Consider the following 24,326-nt stretch of genomic DNA (forward strand, 5'->3'; position numbering starts at 1 on the left):
GGACTTTGATTGTTCTCTCCCTTGCTCAGACATCATGCAAAGTCTTTCTGCCAAGGGCAATGGGGGCGACAGTGGGAGAGCAATCTCAACCCTACAAAAATGGGACATGCTAATGAAGATACTGACAGAACCGGACACCATCACTGAGTGCTGCAAAGAGAATTTACATAATGTTACTCTAACAGTTCAGTAAAAATGGCATCAGTAAAAGGAGGCTTTCACGAAAGAAGTTACCCCCAAACACTCAGTGCAACTGAGTTTCTGTTAAGTTTCATTTTGTTACATAAATTGCTATTATTATTATTATTATTTCTTACTTACGATGTTAACAGAGCAGGAGGATACTTGAAATAAAAGGCTGTGCATGCACAATACCCACACAAATAAATTCCAGTGATCCACCCCAGCACCAGGCACGGTGCCCTTCCCTGCCCACTGAGCTGAGCCCTCCCTGTAGGAGGAGTAGGGGAATTCATCACCAAATATACAGTATATTGTCATGGAATGATACCAGGAAACAATACTAACAGGAGTCTGAACGTGTCCTTCACGTCATATTAATCTACTGTTTAACTCGGCAGAAAAGACAGTGAGGAAATAAAAGCTCAATTCACCCAGCCTGAGATCAAAACTGTCATGGCAATATTGGCAGGTTAGACCCTGATTCTTTAAATAGTACATTGCCTTTGTTAAACAAAAGTCATTCTTTTATTACATAATAGAGATTATAAATAAAGGTAAAGTGTGCATGCAGTCAACTGCATATTATACAAGCAATATCTATGTTAATAATTGCTTTCTTTGGCAGGCCAGAATCCAGCTGGACATGCAATATTTACATATCAAAATCCTTGGTGTGTTCAAGTCATATTGGATGCAAGTGAAAATATATATGTATATATATTTACCGTATACACACACATATATATATATGTATAAAGGTATATATACAGCTCTGCATATATACTGTATACATATATACACATAGGTATATGCTAAAAGTGGATTTCATCTTTTTCTGATTCAGGTGATGCAGGCCTTGAAACACTAAAAATATCCTGACAGGATATCTGGGGGGGTAGTTGGGGTGATAAATGAGACTTGGGGGAAGAGATCTGGGATACGTTCTTTTCAGACAATAATTTTAAAATTTCTGCCACCTGCTTCTCAAGGGCAGCCATCCTACTGCTTAGCAGCTGGATATCTTCTTTGAGTTCGTGCTTGACTTCCTGCAGCGTGGTTTGTAAGGCCTGCTCAGGAATGGGGTAGAAAGGACACCTGGCATCCGCCTGAATGGGGCTGTGCTCCAGGGGGCTGCGAGTCTCACCAGCTTTATCCAAGCGAAGGTCACTTTTTGTTATTCCACTGTCACAAGAGTCTGTTTTCCTCAGTGGGTTTTTATTTACACCGTTCTCCGAGTCATTGGACTTGGGGTCGTCGGACAGCAACCCCATGGACTCGGCCTTTGTGACGTTGTTCCAGTCCTCCTTCTTCTCCTCGTGGGCCCCCATCGTGTTCTTCAGTCGAAGCCACCCTTTCCCGTTCCCGTTTTTCATCCGCATGGGACTGTTCACTTTGAGACATTTTTGGTCCCCGTTTCCGTTTGGCTTGAGCTCCATCGCATCCCGGTTGTTCTGCTTCACGGCCTCACTGGTTTTCATGTAGGCCAGGGTGGTCTGGATGGGGGTGATCTGAGACACGGTGACCACGCTGGTGCCCGTGATGGAGGCCCCGTTCTGCACGCTCCGGCTTTCCACCTGAAGCTGGTTCCTTTCCGGGTCGACGTGGGTTGAGCCTTGATTGCGCATCTCCTTCTGCTGTTTGAATTTCTGGAAGAGTTTCCGCACAGGGTGGTCCACAGGGATGCTCAGTGTCACCTCGTTCTTCTGGCGCAGGCGCTCCTCTTCTTCCTTCTTGACATCGCTGATCTTCCGGAAGATGATCTGTGGAGGATAAATCCACAACAGAGTCAGTATCCAAAGGACATCACATGTGGCAAATATTAATGTGAGATGGGGAAACAGTATTGAGAACAGCCATTTCTATCTTAATTCTTAATTTTGATCTTCCTTTCTATCTTAATTTTTTGTAGTGAATTCGAATGGAGCTGATGAAGACATCGTAACCTCAGATGTATGCCACAGCACATATAGGTTACACATATACACACACACTTTCTTAAAAGTATAGACTAAAAGTGGATTTAATCTTTTTTCTTGATGTAGAAGATAGAGCCTTGAAGAACTAAAAATACCCTGACACCAACAGAATGAAAGAAACTGAATAAAGAAAAGAAAGCAAGAAAGCGAGAACCCAAATACTGTGATCCCTACCCACCCATTACTCACACTCACAGGTGCTCTGTCACTATCATTAGTACAATCGAAAGGAAACAGTAATTCAGTGGAGACTACACAGCTGTAAGATTAATTCAATGTGCATAGCCTTCCAGAGACTGGAAAATCCAAATGTGCTCAATACTTTTTAGCTTTGCTTATTGTTAGCTTTGCAGGAGTGGCTGGAGGGTGTAATTAGGTTCACCATGGGCTATGTGTGTGGCTTCACACACTACACAAGCGTTTCCTAGAGAGTTTGTATGCCTAGTATGTGCAGGTGTACTGGGAGCACCATGGAGAAGCAGCATAAAACCCAGCAATATCCACCAGTTCATAATGCCATGCCATCTAATGCTGCAGTTATTTCACCCTGCAGCATGTCTCAGGCTTCTACAGAAAAATGAATTTCAGCCTCGAGCTGGGAAAGGATCAACAGAGTAAAAACCTTTCTGTTGATTTTTCTGTGTGTTATTCGTATGATTTTTTTATTTAGGTTCACCCAGTTTTCTTGAATGTGGGACTGAGGCAGGATAGGGAAAATCTGGTTCTCTGATTCACAATTCTAAAGCGAAAAGCAGCATGTGATTAAATGTAAATATGGACTGCATTCTTACTTCTGTGGTAAGAAAAGGAAAATAAAGTCCCTGTAATACACAAACGAAACCCCGTGACAGTCAGCTGTAGTTTTGAAAGATCCATTTGAGTATCCATATTTCAGTATCTATTTACTTTCAAGTCTCATATCTTCAGAAGTCAGCAGAGAAGTACCACGATGGCTACAGATCCTTCCCCGCATGAATCTGGGATGAGCTGGACTTCAAAGCTTCGTTAGAGAGCTTTCAAATGCAGTGAATATATCCTTGCATGCTGCTGATAGATGCAACTGCTTATAATAATTTGGTTAACATGTTCATTAGAAGGCTAGTTAAAAAAATATAAACAAAACCAAGGGAGAAACATAGAAGCTACTTTCATCTGACTCCTCTGACCTAGATGCATGGACACCTAACCTCTTCTGGAGGCTCCCCTTCATTAGTGGCTGCCCTCATGGAGCTTCTCACTCTTTCTCTAAGATAAGCCACTGGGGACAACAAATAAATGCAAGAGAAGTTGCCCTTGATTCAAAATTGAGTAATTACATTTAATTGAAGCCACGCTCCCTAAATGCAGATTTGGAAGGTGGGTTGTATGTGATGTTTGTGCTTCTCTTTCCCTGAAGGGCAGCGCAGCACCTCTGGCAGAAGATTGCAATAGTGAAAGCAACCAGCTGCAAGGATGTGTCCCCAAGTTGTGTCTCAGGGGAGAAGGCTGGTTCCTCCACTGGTGTCCCTCTTTGCCTGTGCTGCTCTGCCTTGTGCTGTGTCAGGCCAGAGGGGGCTGGGTCCCTGAAAAAAACCTGCAATTGGGAAAAATCCTATACCCAGTGTTTTACAAGGGCATGTAGTGACAGGACAAGGGGGAATGGCTTTAAAATGAAAGAGAGTAGGTTTAGTTTGGATGTTAGGAAGAAATTATTAACTGTGAGGGTGGTGAGGCCCTGGAACAGATTGCCTAGTGAAGTTGTGGATGCCCCATCCCTGGAAGTGTTCAAGGCCACACTGGATGCAGCTCTGAGCAACCTGTTCTAGTGGAAGATATACCTGCCCACGTCGGGGGGCTGGAACCAAATGATCTTTAAGGTCCCTCCCAACTCAAACCATTCTATGTTTCTATGATTCCCCTGCTTTCTGGCCACAAGCCTATTTCACAGCTTGAGCACCCTCCTCTCCCGCAGCCAGTCTGTGCCTGGCAGGTGGTGGCTGGAGGCAGCCGGGGATGCTGGAAGGCAGGCAGCTGCCTGCAGCCCGGCAGGGGCTGGCAGCATTCCCCTGTCCAGTGCAGCACTGGATGTGCCACCGGGAAAGGCACGAGGTAACTTTGACAACTTCTGTCCTGCTGAATGTTTATGAAGACCAGAATGACAACAACAAAGAACACAGCACCAGTTTTTGATTCCTCTCCAAAAGCTTGCACTTCACCGTAAACTACCCTCACCTCCCTTTTTTCCCCAGACCAATCTTTCTTTTCTCCCTTTTCTAGTCTCAGTTCAAAACTTCCCCAGGCAGAGGTCATCTCCCTGCACAGAATATAATTACCCATGACTGCTGCTGTGCCTTCTGCAGAAGAAAAACCAAGACTGCATTAATTTCACACCACCTGTACCTCATACTCCTGAAGTGGGTCCTAATGAAAGCCAGGAAATGCCTCCAGGGTTTTTTTGCCCCAGAACAACTTGGCCAGATGACCACTTGGAGAAGCTGAGCCCAGTGCCACAGGAGTCTGAGCCTGAGTGCTGCCATGACTCAGCACAGAGCTAATGCTTTGGAGAAAACCAAACGTGTTCCTGCTGCAGGGATGGGCAGCCAAGGTGATGAACACCATCACTGCTAAGCGAGCGAGACCAAGGGCCCACTAAACACTCACAGTTGGGGGCTTTATGCCTCCTTTATGAGCATGCAGTGGAGTAGACACACACTCAAAGTCCTGCTGTCACCTCCCCAGGAGATGTTCCTTCAGCTTCTTGCAGGACACAGGCTGGAGCCTGGCAGAGCTCTTTAATAAATTATTTCCTCTTTCTCCTCTTGGGACAGGAAGTGCTACACCTTGGAATGACTATGGGCAGCTCCTCTGAAGGAACGAGCCTGCTGCACTCTGAATAACCTCAGAAAATACCCAGGGACTCAGAAATTTGGGAGTTAGCTGAAAGTCAAGGATTCAGGAGTGATCTACCTTGGTGGAGCCCTATTTCCAATGGAGCAAATACTGATGCACAGCCCTGGGCCTACTCTCCCCTTGGCCTTCTCATGTAGGCTGTATGTATTTATGGCTGTTTGCTGTTTTCTTTTTCTAACCAGGCAGGCCCTCATATCCCAGCTGACACTGTGAGATGATGGCCCTTTGGATGGAGATTGGGGTCTTGGTCCTCATTCACCCACTGAACTGCTCTGCCATCATGAGGAAATCATTTCATCCCATGGAGACTTTCCCCTCTTCAGGACATCCATCCACAACCAAGGAAGCTGTACACCTAGCACAGCAAGGATCTAGTTTTGGTCAGGAGTACTTGATGTCAGTATATGTACAAATAAAATAAAAGAAAGATTTTCTTATACAGACAAAGAACTGAGGAAAGAAAAAAAAAGAGATGTGAATTCTAGCACTAAAAGACCAATAGCTATTTTTCATTACCATTTTTTTCCATATTAGGAGTTTTTTCATGTGGTTGGATTTTATCCACTTCCACAAATGTTTAAACTAAGCCAGAATAGTTAAAATGTGTTTACATTTACAAATGTTTACATGGAGACAATTCTATTAATGTCCAATAACTATTACCAGATATTTTTCTTCATAAATTAGAACAGAAAAACACCTCATGCAATCTGACATTCCTCAGCAAATTGGGAGAGGCTTATTTTGGAACCTTAAATTTGTCTCTGACCCTTTTCAGAGAGGTTACACATAGGCCTGTCCAAATGTATGTCCCAGGAATAGACACAAACTTCAAACAAGTTAATCAGAAGAAACAGAATTAACTGTGTGTATAGCACACCTCAGGGAGTAAAGAGCCGTACTCCTGTCTCACACCAAGTTCTAAATCCATTAATGTGACAGAGATTAAGAGTAGGACTTCATTCTTTATGGATGGGATTGTGAAAGACTGTTCCATGTAACACAAATCCTGTCCCACGGGATGTTTTTCCTGCCTTTAATGTATTTATTTTGTGAAGGAGGAGCAACAGAGGTGACGTTAATTATTGACCTTGCAAAGAGAAAGCAACAGTTAACTGATAGCCAGCCATGGGGGCTGAAATATTTGGGAGACAACAGCAACTTGAGATTCTCCATTTGATTTGAACCTCAACCTCCTTTCCCTCCCCTCCACACCAAGAGGAGTAACTCGTTGTTACTGTGAACTCAATCCTTTGTAAAGTCAGACCTTACCACAGGTGCTGGCAATGGATATGTTACTGCTGGCTCCTGTGAGGTGCCAGCTTGTATAACTGGACCCAAAGCCAAATGCAGATGAGGACAGCAGCAATGAGAAGTCAGGGAGTCAGCTCAAGGCTGAGACACCCACAGGTTCTCCCATCTACCGCTGAATTAATCAGTAAAGCTGTGGCCTTTCCAGATACTTTGAAATTCATCCCTTGTCTGCTGTCTTTTTTTGTACCAGCACGGCTAAAACCATTCCTCCTTGACCTTGCTCCATACACAAAGATCCCTTAATAAGTGACTCCAATGAAGGTACGTGAATGGATTAAAGAACTGGTATAAGTCTTGAAGAACTACAGTAAGTTTCTAAAAAGTAGGAAATATTTGACCAGAGATCATCCGTTCCTGTCCCTGAACATCCCATGCTGTTGTTAGTGGCATTCAATACGTGCCTGCTCCTCAACACAGAAATCCAGATAAATGGAGAGTGATGTAGCAAAAAGGGCACACAGTTGTCATGGTGATGGAGGCAGCGGGTGTGCATGGACTGAGAGAGAGGGAAAGCCACACAAACCCATCAATGCAAAGATTTCCACAGTGATTAATATACTCTGAGTGCCCAAGCTGTGGCATCCTACAAATCTGGCTGATGGGCAAGGGATGCTGGAGTCCCGCAGCAAGGGGAGACCCTGTCCTGGAAGAATGGGTTTGACTCAGATCATTTCTGCAGTGCCAAAAACTGTAATAGAAAGGAAACACAGCACTTCAGGCCTCACAGCTACATCCATTCAGTGACCCACAGGTCACATTCATTAAAGCACAGGCCAGGCTGATGTTGATTCTGGTCACCTCTCAGAAGTTTGTTCCAGAGATAACTATCTTGTCTATATTAATGTCTTATAGAAGCTCCATCTCCCTGGCATCTGGTTACTCACAGCCCAATGTGTTTGTCCAGATCCCTGTATTTTTGTTCCTATTTAATACAGAAACATCTGAGAAGGTACCTGAGATCAGTGAAATAGAATCACAGAATCATTAAGGTTGGAACCAAGATCAAGTCTGAACCAGGTTAACAAATTTGAAGAAATACAGGGCTCTTTGTAACCTGGAGAATGCCAGTGACCCATTTGACAGCACACATCCACAGCTGTACTGGAAAACACTGCAGATGGAGCAAGTGGGACAAGCAGACAAAGTGAGTTGGAACTTTCCAGGCCAGCTCCAGTGATGGAGGAAGCATCTTAGGGAAATGCACCTTTCCTTGGACCACACTGCAGCGCTGGCAGCTCCTGGTTTGCTTGGAGTTGGCTGAGACCCACCAAGCAGCTGCTTCATCAGCTTTCAGATCCCACCAGAAGTATTTGGACTGGTACAACTCCTCCAGGAATGTTTAATTCCCATAAAAAAAGGTCAGTGTCCTCATAAGATGTGTTGGTTTGGGCACTCTTTTATATAGGCTTTTTTTTTTTCGGAAATAGGAGAGCTGCCTTCCATTGCCTCCTTGGCCTGAAATGATTCAAGACGAGTCCTTCACACAAGCTTAGCTGAAGCTGGCAAATGGATTTTAAAGTTTTGAAAGGTATAACCAATATCCAATACTGCAATCACATATATCTCATTTTCTTCAGAAATAATGCTACGAGGCTACACAACATAAATTTTTGTAAAGACGTTTGCAGAAAATACTATTAATTTTCACATCTTGGGAGTGCATCGCAGAAAAGTAATTTATATTTTTGTCATGCTAACGTGGGAAGTGGGTTTGCGTCAGACCCAGGATTTAGACACACGATACCCCAACACGTGTGGTGCTCAGACGAGTGTGCTGTTTTCCTGCTCCTGAGAACAAACCACAAAATACACCCAATTTCCAGAGCACAGACACTCACAACAGGGCTCACCTACAAAGCCTGTGTCTGCATCTGAACTCACCCTCCCAGGAGCCCTGCACAGTGGAGGGAGAATAAAAAAGCACTTGGAAGTTGTGAGTCATTTCACCTGCAGCTAGATGTTAAACCAGGTCAGACAAGCTGTACCCTGAGATGCCCGTTTGTCTCCTGTGTCTACACAGGGAGCTCTGTGCCTGTCGCCTGTATGCAGACATCCTCCACGGATGGTGGGTATGAAGGATTCAAATCCCTACCTCTGGCACTGCAAATGTCAGGGTTTGGTCCAGATTGTGTAAAAAGCCTCTGCAAAGTTTGTCTCTGTATATGTATGTGTGTGATATACCCTTCGTCTGATGCTATTTTTATTCCCCCCCCAGCATGCTGGGGTATTGCCAATTCCCAGCTGGGATGCATCCTCAGAGACCAGCCAGTCCTTTCAGACAAACATTATTATTTTAAAAGCTGCAGAGGGAGGACAAGCCACGACTGCCTGGGAGACCATGCCAGACTGGAGGCTCCTAGTGAAAGGCTGTGAAAAAACCAGATATTTTGCCTGCATGAAACAATCAAATGAACCACCAGCAGTGAAGGGAAAGCCACCCCCCCCCCCCTTGTTCTCACCACACTTCCCAGGAAAACCTTCCAGACCATCTGAGATGTCTGTGTCTGTTCCTGTACAACCACTCTTCTGCATTGCAAATCTCATCCAGGATAGATGCTGCTCAGATCACTCCCACCACTAGGTGAGTCTAGGATGCTTCAGTTCTTGAGGACTAGCCCCCTTCCCTCTAGGAACGTTCAGCTGTCAAAACAAGGCATATCTGGGACCCTCTTTTTTGATATTCTGAAAACTAGGCCAGTCAAGCCCAATTTCTCATGAGTAACCCTTGGTAAACAGGCTTGATGCAAACCCAAAGTGTTTTTAAGATGTAGGCAGGTCCCAGAGAACATGAATCACTATTAATACTTGATGTAAAAATGTTTTTAAATCTTATTTCTCAGATTTTTGTTTTTTTCTAAAACTTCCACTGTGTTAACAAATCTTCCTTTTTATTTACATGAATTAAAATGTTATTTAAAATGTTAAACTATGAAAGACTAGACATGAAATGAATGAACAGGAAATGACTCTACACAAGCCTTTCTGTTTGCAACTAGGAAGAAACTGGAGCCCTTGAGACCTGGAGTTTGCAGTTCAGCCTTATGGAATATCCATAGTCCATCTGTATTTGTCCTACATCTGATCCAGCCTGTGAGACTCACACAGAGCAAGAGACCTGAGCAACCACTGTAAATGCAAACCTTCCTTTGGGATGGATACAAGAAGATGCTGCCATGCATTGTGGATGAACTCCTTGTGTCCGGGTTGGTTCCCTGCCTTGAAAACCCATTTTGCAGGTTTACTGCTCTTCCAAAACAGAGAGGGCAATGGCAGCATTCCACACAAGATGCAATTCCAGCTCTTAACTCCAAGGGAGAGTTTGGAGCAATGCCTCCTCCCAGGTCAGGGCAGGGAAAGGAGGTAGGAGCAGACAGTTAGGATGGGAAGAACAAGTCAGCAAGACCAGAAAACACCAGCAAAGGGCCAGCAAGAAGCACTGGCTGTGACCAAACTTCTATTAACAGCTTTTCAGTATGGCTCATGCATGAGAGCAGCCTCCCACCGTGGTGTCCTGCACTGGCAGGAGTCTTTGCAGCTGAGAAGCGTGGTCAGAAACCCTCTACAGAGTACGACAGCAAAAAGAAACCTGGTAGAAGTGCAAGGGAGCTGGAGTCACGAAAGGTGAGAGCCAACAGAGATCAAAGCCAGGGCACCTATTTCCAACTTCAGCATTTAGGCTGCTTCACCTAATTTACTTCTGTAAATCTCCATATATGCTTAGCTCACTTCATTAATCTGCACTCCAAGGATTCAGCGTAGATGGCCTCAAATGATGGCTTTATTGTTCTTCTGCTCTGTATGCTCCTCAGATAGCTTTGCTTTGATGTGAAATTCAGCCTCAAAAACAAACTGCTCTAACAACTCTTTTAATTGCTCTCCAGTAAATTCTCCTTAATCCTCCTGTCCCAGGAACTGTTTTGTGTTAAACCGTTGCTCCATCTGCGTGTGAGAAAGGAATCGCTGTCCTTGGCTGTGCACTGAAAATGACTGACTGCTGAGCAATTAGTTAATCTCCAGGATAGGGATGTTTCACTAAACAGTCTTTCATGCTGGATTTTGGAGGAAAAGAAGATTTCTGTAGGTTAGTCTGCTGGCTGCTTGAAAAGAAACAGTAAATAATAGCCTTTCTGCAAATTTCCATTGATCCTGACTTCACAGACACGGTAGCATGCTAAAGCAAAAGCTTGGTACCAAGCACATTTAATTTTGCTTTGGAGAAGCTGTTTTCACAGGGATTCTTCCTAAGCAACTTCTAAAAGATGTGAAGATTTCCAATGCAAGTAACAGAGTCGTGTTGCTTCAAGGAAATGAGAATTATTTCCATGATGTTAAAAAAGCCCTTTTAAGGGAAATTTAATGATATTTTATGTGCAAGGAAGGGGTTAGTCCTTTCATCATTACTTCATAAAGATCTTTGTCCCCCAGGTTGCTCATCCAAAGGAAAATCAGGACGAGTAAAGAGAGAGAGACCCCCTTCAGAAGAACCCAACAACAGTCAACAACTGACTTCCCAGAGCCCAGAAATTCCATCACCTCGCTACTGCTTGCCCTGTGGTTTAGAAATTAGTTACTCTAGGTCAAATTTCAATCTGGTACCATTTCATGTTTGCAATCAATTCACACAGCACCTGAGTACTCTTGCAGAGAGACATCTGTGCACGCTGGCAGCCAATTAGGCTGATCTGCATTCGAGAACAGCCATGAATACTAAGGAGAAAACAGTTCAGAGTTTGACCCATCCACTTCGTACTTGGTACGGATCTGAAATCATAGTGTTTTCATGTAAAACATGCCCAGGTTAAAGAAGAAAGAGAGGAGAAGCAGGCAGAGATCCAAGTCTCATTTGTCACATCCCTGGAGCATCATGCCCAAACACACAGAGCACCAGGCTGGGATTCAAGGGAATGGATTATCCTGCTGGCTTGACCTTTGGCCAAGTGGGAAGTCCTATACAAATCACACCATGTCTTTGTGTCTCCATCTCTCCCAGTGTAAGAGGGGATAATAACACTGCTCTCATTTCTCCAATCAACTGGAAATCCCTGTATCATTGCCAACTATTCACAACTGAGAGATGAGGATCCATGGCTGATAGCAGAGAGAGATCTCTGTTCTGGCCTGTTGCCAAGACTGAGATAGTTCATTAAAAAAACACATATAGGTATTCTCAGGGTTTCAGCTCAAGAACAAGGGCCCAAGGCACTGCTGCCCTAAGACATTTAGTGCAGTCCACAATGGATGTACAATGCTACACGAAGTCCTGCCCTCATCCCCTGAGACATCAGGCCTTGATTAAGGGTATCACTGACACCTACTTTGCAAGGAAGGATCAGTCAGATCACTCAGTTTGAGTGATGGACATAAATTCTTCCAATGGTGTGATTACACGTTTAACAAAGCACGTGCTGAGCTAAGGAGTGAGATTTCCAAAAGAAATGCCAAAGCCTCTTCCTCTCTTTGCACAATCGTACAGATTTACACCAACCATAAGAGCATTATCTGAGAGCAGCTCAGTCTCCTGAATCACGAGCTCTTTCCAGTCACCCAGACCTGAGCAACTCCTGCCCATACATTTGGTGCTTAGAGATGCCTCCTTCTCTTTGTAACCCAGGGGAAAACAACACAAGGATCTTCTGTGGCCGCAGCATTAGCTGTTGTGTCTGGTGTCTGCTCGGCTCTCTTTTTTTTGCTTGGAAAGGGGTGCTGAAGAAGGGCACTATGCACCTTTGGAAGTGGGGAGCTTTGACTTGGTTTTTAAATGAGACTCTGGAATTGGAACCTATCACTTCTTTCCCTCACTATTTTCTGTTTTCTTTGCTTTAACCAAACAGCAGATGCTTTAGCATGTTGCAGAACAGCCAGATTCAGAATTATTTCTCCAATACTATCCAACTGAGAAAAATGCACCTTCCACACACAAAATTACTTAAATCAATAAACTATAAAGGCTATTTTATTTAGGAATTTATGGTGGTTTTCAACCAGGGTCTGTTGCTGCTCGGCCTTGTTTAGGGTCAGTCCATTGCAGAGTGGAAGTATTGATCTGTGTGGCCTCAGAAGAGAGTGAACTGTGACCATGATCCAAAGACATAGTCCTTTCTCTGGGGCTCCTGTCACAACTGGGAGCAATAAAACCCAGGTTTAGCCCCCTAATTCCTTCTCAGGACCCTAAAGCCTACACTAAACTCAATAAAAAGACTAAATGGGACCGGAGAGGTGAAAAAATGTGTTGACTAAGAGTCTAATTTGTTTTCTGTATATAACACAGAGGTGGTTAAACACGGGGAAATTGAGCAGAGAGCAACTTGGGGATGGCTGCTGCAGTATTACTGAGTAGCATCTCATGGGGACCTCTGTTCTCTCTCACTGGTTATGTTTATTCACTTTGGGATTTAAACTCAAACCTTCCTTCACTCCATAATAGCTCTCCCATGTAAACAAGTCTAAACTGGATTAGTTACTTGGTAGGCGAGAAAACTACTTGTAGATGTAGGTAAGCTACTTCTTGTAGCTCTAGATGGAGAGTATCACATATTCATGCCTCCTTCCCCTTTCTCTTTTCTTCCTTCCAGATGCAATTATTACAGAGAGTGAAGGGCAGGGGAGATATTTCTCCTACCTCTTTGCCTGGCACTGAGGCAGAGAGATGAACAGACTTCTCTTGCTGGACTTTCTTTTCTTCTGTCTTGCAGACATTTCTTTTCTCTGTATAGCACAGAAATCCTGCAAGGGGAGCTGAGGTACCTACATAGACTTTCCAGCCCCTGGGAAAGGGGAACCCTGCAGAAGGCTAAAAACCCAAGCTCAAGAGACACAAGATCTTTCACTGGATGTAGAGGAGAATCCCACCAAATACAGCCTCCACCCACGACAACAAGACCATTCCATGACTTTCAGACAACCACACTGGTGTAAATATATGGTGACATCTACCACCACATGGTGCACTAAGACCACGTTGCCACCACCAATCCTGCCAGAACATCAGATACCCCAGGGCTCAAGAGCTGAAGCGAGCTTTCCATTGCCTCCTAGCTCAGCTGCAGGGTGCTGGGCTCCCTGTGAGACAGTGCCCCTCCAACAGGACAGTTTCCAACTAGATCAGGCAGGCTGGGTCCTTGCAAACTTGTATCAGCCATTGGATCAATATCTGCTGTTGGCACTAGTCTAATGAAATGTCAGTCAGCAGCGCTGTCAATTGATCCAGGCTCTGCTGAGCTGCAGATGAGTTACTGTCTCTGCATTTTACTATAGATGATTAAAAAAAGGAACTCCACAAAGAAAACAGCCTTCACTTTGCCCAGGATCTCCTAAGAGGGATGTGCTTCTCAGCATGGATAGGGAAAGACAGTTCAAAGCCTCCAGATGACAGCAGGGTGGTTTGAGCTCGGGGCAGGCTGCAGAAATAGTGCTCTCTGGGATGGTGAAAAGTGCCAAAAGACTTTACAGGCTGCTCTTCAGCCTGATTTAACTTGGAGCAGAAAATCAATCACCAATAATAATATGCAGCACTGATACACCACTCTCCCTTTCCAGTATTGGAGGAAGTCGGATTTACGCAGCTGCCACTTGTGCCAGATGTCAACACCAGGGCACAGAGAGGTCATACAATGCTTGCCCAGGGTCACTGAACTGCTTAGTGGATGAGAGAGGGGGATGGAACCAAGGTTTCCAGCCCGGAGCCCCTGTAGTAGGAAAATCCGTACTGCAAAAAGATTAAACATATAAATATATTTATTAGAAGTAAAAGAAATTTATTAATATAATAATTAACTTTCTTTCCACCATTGTCCTTTCTGGAACATAGAGTTCTGGATTTGAAATAACTGGAAGGGCTCAGCTGTAATTGCAGTTAATTGCTGAAATTAAATCCAGAGCAGAACAACTTTACTGCTGTTCAGGTTTGTGTTCTAAGAGGGGCGGAAAGGGGGGGAAGCACTATCTCTGTATATTTTCAGAAGGTCTTGCTTTTATTCCAATGAAAAATGACAAAAACCTTCAGGTTTGGCTTCTGGCCAGCCCTGCTTGTGACAGACACAGTGTTCCTGCATACCCCCAGCACAAAGCCACACAGAACATTTGCACAGAGGATTTGCAGAATTGGTATTTTGTTCTCAGTGTTTTTGCCTCTTATGTGTTTCCGCCTGAAGACTAAACGGTCTCAATGAAAGCCTAAGAGAGTCTCTCCATTTACAAAGTAATACATCAGCAAAAGAATTGCAAATTGTTCCCCAAATGTACTACTCTCTCCTCTCTGCTTTAAGTGGAAATTGAAATTAATTGGATTCATTATGGCTTTCTTTTTTAACTTAAATATTACTGTACCAGAATCTAAAGTGCCTGAAATTTAATCTGAAGTCTTCAGACCTGAAAAAATGTTTTGCAACTGAAAGCTTGTTGATTTTTTTTCAGCTATATTCACTGGTCCAATGAAAGATAACACCCCTTGCTATCAGCCTTGCTTCTGACATTGAGAACATTCTACCTGGCTTTCAGAAAGTTTGGGTTTATATGGAATGTGCTATCAGCTACTCTGTTCACTTTATCACTTTCAAGGTTTCGTTAATTTATTGAAAACGTTTTATAACGGGAGCTTCAATTAAAACAATGCACTTCCATTGTCACCTGATGTAGAATACCACCAGTTTTGTTTGGAAGTGATGAGTTAGAAATGAAGAAACAGTTTTAAAGGGCAGAATATACGAGCAAAAGACCCGAATGAAAGGGATGGCGGGCAGCCTCTGTACCTCGAAGAGCCAAGGCATCGCTTTGTTGTATCCATGTTACAAAACAGAGAGGCAAAACGTGCTGTGCAGTCACTGCCAGACATTTCTCACCTGAATCAGGTTTAATAACAGACAGTAATTTAGTGGGGAGAGTCACTGATTCCAGATTCAGGCTAACTCAAAAACATGGCAGTATTACTGAGTGGAGCAGATTTAGACTGGGGGCTGGGCAGTTATTTGCTTGTTCTCTATTTGCTTCTAGATCCTAGTCAAGGACCTGATTTTTTAAATGTTCGTGGGGCAGAAAGTGAGGGCCTGCCTATGCCACACCACAGGGAAGGGCACCAGGACTCCTGTTGTAGCACAGCAGTGTCTCCCTACAGGAAGGCAGGATCCAAGAGGTCCAAGAGGATAGACTAGGCTCTTCTCAGTGTTGCCAAGCAATAGGACAAGAGGTAATGGGCAGAAATTATGTACAGGGAGTTCCACCTGATTACAAGGAAGAACTTCTTTACTATATGGGTGACTCTGCACTGGAACATATTGTCCAGAGAGGATGTGGAGTTTCCCTCACTGGAGATATTCCAGAACCATCTGGACATGATCCCATGCAATGTGCTCTGGGATGATGCTGCTCGAGCGGGGAGGTTGGACCAGATGACCCACTGTGATGCCTTCCAACCTGATCCATTCTGTGATTCTCTAATTAGGCTGCATTCAGAACTGCTCTGCTTCTGCTGTTTTCAAGCCCAAAGCTCACCCTGCACCACTGTTCTGTGTTCAGCCAGGTAGCCATGCCAGAATTACCTTGGAGTTATTTCTGTTCCTTCCTGACCCATAAATACAGCCTATTGCTGTATCAGGGAAGACTGAACCTGTCTGGACCAAAGCCAGGACAGTGCTGCCAGTGCTCAGTCCCTGTCTACAGATCTTTTGGATGAAACTCAAGCTCAAATGACCACTGAACATATCCCTGTGCCTACCTTCCCCATGGGATGCCCTGCAAACAAAGCCACAGGGATGCTGCGAGGGAGAAAGAGTTGGGGCAGTTCAGCAATTCACATCTCTGCTTCTCAACTCAGAGAAACAGCACAGAATCCACTGGCAGGGTGACCTGACAATTCTTTTAATTTGAAATCAAGACTTGGAAAAAATTAACACCTCTGGAAAGACAGGGTCAGCCCACTGTGTAATAGATGTGAAATAAGTCAGTTAAACCATTGGGAAATCCAAATTTAACAGGAAAAGAAGACCAAAAGGTTATTTAAACTTTTAATATCTACTCCATTTAACTATAGAAAACTCTGTGAAATAACCTTGATGAGTATCCCCGGGATTCTTCAAGTGAAACATCTCACCCAGCAAGAGCTAAGCTTTTCCCAGTTGGGAGCTCTCAGTTGGCAGTGTGTGAGTAAGGAGTGCTGGCTGTTGGAACATACTGTAATTGCCTTTAATATGGTCACAGCCAATGCTTCAATGGGGAGGAGCCCCTTGAGGAGAAAAAAAGACCCAAGACATAAGCATGCAAACATTGAAGAGTATCCAGTCAAAACGAAATATACCATCAAGAGGATGTGCTACTTTCACCTGAAACATCTCCCTTTAGCCAAAGGGAGTTTGGTGTAGAGCTGCCACTAAGGGTGCTTTAGCTCAAGAGACTGAAGGAATCACAGTTTTTCAGAGGCATCTGTAACTGTCAGTGGAACAGGGGCCTTCTATTTATAGCATAATCAAATTAAATTAATTTTTAGACAGCAAAGACCCCATTTCAGTGATGTTGCTAATGTCTCCTCATACCTGAACCTACACCAGTGAAGATCTTTTCCTTTCTGGGGCAGAAAGTCAAGGGAAATCACCCACAGCCAGAAAAGCCTGCAGCACAGCTATCCACCAGCTAGTGAGCTTTCTACAACAGCGTGGAAATACTGCATCAGCCACGTGAAACTCCAGCGTGCTGTTCCCTGAAGGTCACTTGAGCAGAAATGAAGTTGCTAATGACAGTTGCACCAGAGCTGCCTGCGGACAGAACCACTGGGCTGCCCACACGACAAACACCCCGGGGGGATGAAGTGCTCTCCCTCTCCCCAGAGGGACCATTGGAGGTTTTTTTTTTCTAACCACAAGAAGATGTGACTGAGGAACTCAGGAAGTGATGACTCTGCAGAGCATTGTACTTATTTCTGAAGGGTATCCACAAGAGGAAGAGACAGCACAAAAGAGTTAACTAGTGGGGTTATAGGAATGGCATAAACAGATGGTCTGGTGAAGAGCCATTTCCTTCCCACTTACACGCTGACTGCATTAAATCAATCCCTGGGCTTTCATGGCAATATGCTAAGGCTCTGCTGGGAAGGATTTTAACAACCTGACTATATCCTAGTTGTGGGTATCATTCTACTGGGCCTACACATCCAATCTATTCTTGGGGAAAGTTCCTTCCATTTTTATCATGTGCTTCTTGATGATCTTCCCTATTATCTGTATCGCAGACATCACCTCTTTTCTAGATGTGGGTCTTTGTAAAGCTCATCAGCACTATGTTCCTATCTATTTAGGCACTGACACAGGATGCTCCTTAGGGGCTGAGCCTGCTGTTTTTGCAGCCTTAGCTTATCTCATTGCTCCAGACCAAAGCAAATTAGTTTGTAATCCTCAGTATTGTATACTCTGGCAAATCTGGTTTTAAAAGTGATCAGAAATGACGTCCTCATGTAAAACTGGAGTCAATCCCCTCTTCCTGTCTGGGGCTAGTAAGAAAACCCTGTACCTGCATAAAAACCAGGTCTTTGCAATCAATAATACTGATGATTCTGTATCTCCCCATTTGTGACCATGCTGCACCCTATTTACACACTGTTTGAATGCACTCCCTGTGCACACACAATTAACAAAACACTAGCTGGTACAGGATAAATGCTGCTGCAAGGATGCAGAAAGACACCAGACAGAAGTACAGATCTCTACCTCTGGCTCTGTTACTTTCCATCTTTGATGCTGTGTTTGCCTCCCAGAGGTCCTTCTGAACTCAGAGACTTTGGCTAAATCATATCTCTGGTTTTCTCTAGTTTGATTTTTTTCCCTGCTGTCTGAAAAATCCAGCTAACCCTAAGCCTTCCACACGACAGCAGTTCTTCAGTCCCCTTCTCCCAGGAAGGCCTTTTCCAGGCACTCCTAGGAGGCTGACTCTTCTCAGTGGGTTTTGCCAGAGAATGCCTACAGATGTGCTACTGTGTCAGATGTTGGAGCCATGAAGATGCTCAGGGGGCTGGAGCACCTCACCTATGAAGACAGGTGGAGAAAGTTGGGCTTGTTCAGCCTGGAGAACAGAAGGCTCCAGGTAGACCTTAGAGCTTCTTTCAGTGCAAGAGAACTGGAGAGGGAATGCTGACAAGGGCATGGAGTGACAGGACAAGGGAGAATGGCTTCAAAATGAAAGAGAGTAGATTCAGATTAGATATAAGGAAGAAATTCTTTCCTGTGGGGGTGGTGTGGCACTGGAACAAGTTGCCCAGAGAAGCTGCGGATGCCCCATCCCTGGAAGTGTTCAAGGCCTCACTAGATGGGGCTTTGAGCAACCTGGCCTATTGGAAGATGTCCCTGCCCACAGCAGGGGTGTTGGAATGATCTTTAAAGTCAAACTGACCCAAACCATTTTGTAATTCTACAATTTCATGGTCCTCTCGTGGGGCAGGGCTGATCCATGGAGTAAGAGCATCTGCCCCCAAGAAGACTAGCAAGGCTAAAGGAGGCTGTTGGGGATTTTGCAAATTCAGTCTCTGTCCCAGCAGATTCCTTACCTACCCTATTATCAGCTATCTGACATGTTGCACTGAATTTGAGCCTGACTGGTCCGGGAGGAAACTCTTCCTGAGACACGTCCCCAGTGGGCCACAAGGCAAACAGTGCCTTTGTTCAGAATTTCTGAAAAATGCTTTAAGTTATGGCTGGTGGTTCATGCAGCTCAGTCAGGCATTTGTTTGGTATATTAATGCATGGCTGCACTGAGCTTGTAATTTACTATTCATGTACTTTTGTAGAACATCTTGAGGTTGTTGTCTGAGTCCTTTAATAAATGGGAACAGGGACAATTAATAACACATGAAAAACATGCATGATTCAGTTCATCCATTTACATTTCTACTGTGGCCTTCTTTGGCAGGAGGGCTAATACAGCCTGGGAGCAGGATGGTCATTCATAATTGAACTGCTCTGACCAACAAAGTTGTTACATTTAAAAATGGATTTGCCTTAGACACATGATGGAGATGGAAATTCACTACGATGGCGTTGAGTCAAGCAAGGCAGAATTATTGAAAACAGTGAGGTTAGATGCAGAAATTAATTGCTGAGATGCAGAAATGCTCTGATAAGGTCAGGGACACAGCAAAGGAAAACTGTAAGTCTGTGCACTGACGGGGAAGCGATGGGCAAGATTGGAAAAGCAAAGTTAATCACAATAAAAATGCTACGTTTCATCTAACCGGTTAGAAATGTCCTGATTTGGAATGGCTGCTCTTTCCTGCTGTCATCTGCTGGTTGCTCAAGTCCCCATTTTCACATTTTTAAGGGAGTGCAAAGTGTTTTAGGCTCTCAGAAAAAGCCAGAGCTGTTCCTGTGGTAACAGGAGTGTTGTTCATAATAAAAACCAGAGGAAAATGGACTGCTTCCAAAGGGATATGTACTCACAGAGCATGGAGAGCTTAAGTCCCCCTGCTCTGGAGGTACAGTGACTGATGGAAATACTTAGATAGGAAACATTATACAGAAACTTTTTGGCAGCTGAGACATCTTTGTGGAGTACTAATAAAAAACCTTAAATTCACCTAAAAGTCATAGGGGAGGTCCTAAAGTTTAAAAGATCACTGACAGTTTAATTAATGGAGTTAAGAGAATCAGAGGCTTTTATAAATGCTCATACTATGCTCCTTTTTTTAACACTAACTTACATCTGAAAACTGTATTGTGGTTCTGTTATCTTTAGGAAGGGACACAAATTAAGGGTAAGGGCTGTGAAAACTGAGAAGTAAAAATATGTGGAAAAACATGAATTAATAATATATACTCCTTCCTAAACACGTGGAGTATTTTTGCCTGTCAGAAAGTTGCTCAAAAGTGCAATAATAGGGAACTCAGCTCATTTCAGGTGCTTCCCAGAATTTCCCTGTCCCTCCTGACAGCTATGCCCACTTCTGGCATGTATTTAATCAGATCTCAAAATTGCTACTCCAGTCTTTCTTTGCATGGGACCTAAACCAAGGCAGCTTGCTAACCACTGCCACTGGCAGACAATTAAAAAAGGCACAGTCAATCAGCTATTATTAAGTTGGAAGTGACAGGCTCAGTTTTATTTTTAACTAAAACTAGTGGGATTTATGCAAACTTCCCCACACAGTTTCTCTTGCACTTTGTTTACAATTTAATCCTTTCCTACATGCACTGTAGAAAACAGACCCAAAATACCACTCAAAGTAAGGTAAATCTAGGATTTGCAGGGCTGTAATGATTATCACATGCTGAACCAGCACATTTGGATATTATTGCATCTGTGAAGTGTGTACTGAAAAATAATAGATTAAAGGATTTATACTTGCACAGAAAAGAAAGGCCTTATGCAGAGAGTTTTATTTAGCATATGAGAAGCTATTCATTTATTTATTTGAGGAGCCTTTCTGTGCAAGTCAAGGCAAAAACCTGCCCAGAGAGGGTAAGGGAAGAATAAATAAAATCTGTGCTATCTCCACAGCAGAATTGCTCTGAAGTTGTTACCGATCGTTAGCGGGTGGGTCAAAATGGATCCCATTTTGGGGAAAGCCAGGAAACTCCCACTTAGATGAATGCTAAAGCTCTGCCTGCACCCTGTGAAGCCTACAGGAATCCACTGATATGATCCCAAGGAACAGGCAGAAGTTCTCTTTCCCCAGACACAGTTTTGGGTGCATTGCAACAGGCATTCCCAGTCTTGCAGAACTAAGGTTTAATAGAAACTCATTTTTATATCTGCAAGTCATGTTGTGCTGTGTTACTAAAATGTCTGATGTTCAGCTCCAGGAAGCAACGATGGAATTAAACATTTCAGGTTTTTTAACATTTCCCCCTTCCTTTTGCAGTTATCGCATTGAAAAAGTTGAAGAACTACACAGTAATTGGGCTCAGCAAGAAGAAAGGCATTGCTCTGGGCTAATTGCTTGGAGGGGTGTGAGATAACACAACAGATCTCTTTCCCCACTTTCCGTGCAAATCCTGCCTGCCTGATGGTAAAAACTTTCTTAACTGGAAATCAAAAACGAATTGGCAACATTGCTTCCCATTGCACCATGCACATTCCCTCCTCTTCCTTTGCAGCTGGAACAGATTAAAAGCATCAATTTTAATCAATGAGGGGAGGTGAACACAAAATGTTCATTTTTTAATATTTACAAGATTAAAAATAGTAAACCTTTGATTTATTTTTTATCATCAGTCATGTCCTGTGCAATCAACACCGCCCTGAACTCATATTAGCAGACAGCCTGCAGAGGGTTTCTGAGTCAGCTAAGGAGAATCTTTTAATTATGACAGATTTCTAAATAAGAAAATGGTATCAATTCACAAAAAGCACATTAGCAAATCATCATCAATCTGGATCTTCACTCTAGCACAGCCAGTTCACATTTTTGTTTTCCTATGGATGCTGCCCATCCCTGACATTCCTGTTTGATGATCCTTCCACACACAAATAAATCACCCACATTGCACTGCCTGCCTGAAGAAGAGGTGTTCATACCTTTCACTGGGGTAAATCAGCAGAGTGCCTTTTGTAACAGACTCTGAGTCCCTGCATGCAGAAAGCATCACATCAGCACACATTATTTTTTTTGCAGCTGTACCATGCTGTTCTAAGATCCTTGAACGGGAAGTATGCTAAATTGCATTTCTCAAGAAAAAACAGAAAACAAGCAACATACAATGTCTTTTTGATTTAGATTTAGACAGGGAAGTTACACATCCAGGAAAAAATTAAGTCCACCTCTCTAATGCCAAAGGATTATCAGAACTGGGCTCAGCCCTGCTTTTAACAGAGTTGGTGATTTGTCTCTTGCTCCCACAGAAACATGGTCAGGATGTCTGAGAAAGGTATTTAACTCAGAGATTATATTCAGAATAGAATAGTGGCCTGCTGGTACCCTGTGGGATTAATGTGGCTCTGAAACACTATTAAAGATGATAGTGCATTGGCTGATCTCTGCATCTGCCTGCAGTCTAAAGGCAGAATGTGTTAATCCAGACTGCACCATGAAAACATACTACCCAAAGACCCTGAGATGTACAGTGCCCTGGTTTTTAGGTAAGTATTTAAACACTCAGTAAGATACCTAAGTCCTTGAGGACAGGACAGGACAGGAGAAAGAGATCTACAACCATCATCTAATTCCACTGCCTGACTACTTTGGGGCTGACCAAAAGTTATAGCATGTTGTTAAGGGCAATATCCAAATGCCTCTTAAATGCTGATAGGGTGGGGACATCGACCATCTCTCTAAGAAATCTGTTCCAGAGTTTGACCATCCTCTCAGTAAAGAAATGCTTCCTAATTTCCAGTGTAAACCTTTCCTGGAGCAGCTTTGAACCATCCCCACATGCCTTGTCATTGGATCCCAGGGAGAAGAGGTCAGCATCTCTCTCTCCACTTCCCCTCCTCAGGCAGTTGTAGAGAGCAATAAGGTCACCCCTCAGCCTCCTTTTCTCCAAACTAGACAAGTCCAAAGTCCTCAGCTGCTCCTCACAGGAAACTCTTTCCAACCCCTTCACCACCTTTGCTGTCCTTCTCTAGAGGCACTCAAGAGATTTCAGGCTTAGCAGCAACTCCTGCACTTATCCAGGAGCAGGGTCACAACCAAGGAAGCACACTGTGCTTGTCAAAGGAGAAAAAAACCCACTGTGCTCCCTCTGTGCCTCCAGAGAGTGGATTCAGTTGTGCAATTGCTCCTGTACCCCTTATTTCCCACAGTCGGCGTGACCTGAAGAGTGCCCAGAAGAGACCATTGTACAGGAGACGATGAAGTGGCAAAAGGAGAGGGAAGGGAGGAAGGCACACAAAAAAGAGTCAGTCTCACAGCTACAAAAGCAAGAAAGCAAACCCACAGACAGCCCTCACAGCACTCACTCTGCTCAGACAGCTGCCCTATGCCTTCTGGCAGGCAGGCACCAAGGGGTGAAGTTAATCCTGCTGCAGCTTTCCCTCTGGATTCTTATGCTGCTCTTCTACCTAGCAAAGTCAGGCAGAGTCCTCCAAGGACTGACTTCCTTGCTTTGAATGCCTTAAACTCAAATCCCTGAAGAGGAGCAAAGACACAAAGAATTGATCAGGGGAGCAGCAGATGGGAGGGAAGAACTGCAGAGAAAACTCTAGCCTCAGACCTGTAATCCTCACTCAGGAGGATCCATGGGTCTCCCAGTGGCAGAAGGTGGAGCATGGATTGTGCTGGGCTGTCTGTAACCACATAGATACAAATACACAAGGAATTTCTCCATTATCTGTACTGATAAATTCCTCATATAGGTTTGGCCCAAATCTCTTAGCAGTTTCTCAAAAAATTTCCAGCCCAGGACCACTAAATCGGCAATTTGGATATGGTCGCACTGATCATTTGAAGGCTTGAACTGGGCTCTTCTGGCCCATGTACATTCAATATACAAGTCTAGACATCATCAGAGGTGGTATTATATATAAATCAGTGAAACAGTCCTTCAGGAAATATTGCAATTGAATATTAACATATTTGGAGATAGATGTGAATGCAGTAAAGCTAAACAATAAAAATCACAAAATATTGTCCAAAATGAAAGCTTTTTCAAGCATAATGGTGGCTGCAGCATCTGCTAAGATATAAACAAAATAAAACCAAATTGACTGTCAAGGGTATAACTTATTTACTCTGTAATCATGCTAAACAATCACTGAAGATAAACTATGACTATAGGACTTAATTTTTTTTGACAACATAAAAGAAGCAAAACCTAAAGACCAGAGAGGGAGAGAAAAGGGCAGGAGCATCCTGAGACAAGGTAAAGCAATCTTTCCTTTCTCACACGGAGACAGAGAAAGGAATTTGATGAAATTAAGAGCAAGGCTGGTCTGTGAGCTCTACACAGAGAGCAGGAGGAGGCAAACACCCCTATTTACCATACTGTTAAATATACCCAAACTGAGCTGACGTTATTGCTTAACAAAAAGATAATGAGGAAAAAGAGGAATAAG

At 43.7% G+C, this 24,326-nt stretch overlaps 1 protein-coding gene across 1 annotated transcript in view; it reads right to left on the reverse strand.

Moving 5' to 3' along the window:
* Positions 1-248: 248 nt before the first annotated feature.
* The window catches only part of KCNH5 (potassium voltage-gated channel subfamily H member 5), a 161,674-nt gene continuing 137,596 nt past the window's right edge, over positions 249-24,326 (reverse strand). Inside the window, exon 11 of the mRNA XM_051769866.1 lies at positions 249-1,943. Within this exon, the coding sequence (XP_051625826.1) occupies positions 996-1,943 (948 nt within the window). The 3' untranslated portion in view covers positions 249-995. The remainder of the gene's footprint in view (positions 1,944-24,326) is intronic.

This window comes from Manacus candei, unplaced genomic scaffold, assembly GCF_025592945.1.
Source record: "Manacus candei isolate 608988 ecotype Guabito, Panama unplaced genomic scaffold, ASM2559294v1 h1tg000113l, whole genome shotgun sequence".
In the NCBI taxonomy this organism is placed as follows: Eukaryota; Metazoa; Chordata; class Aves; order Passeriformes; family Pipridae; genus Manacus; species Manacus candei.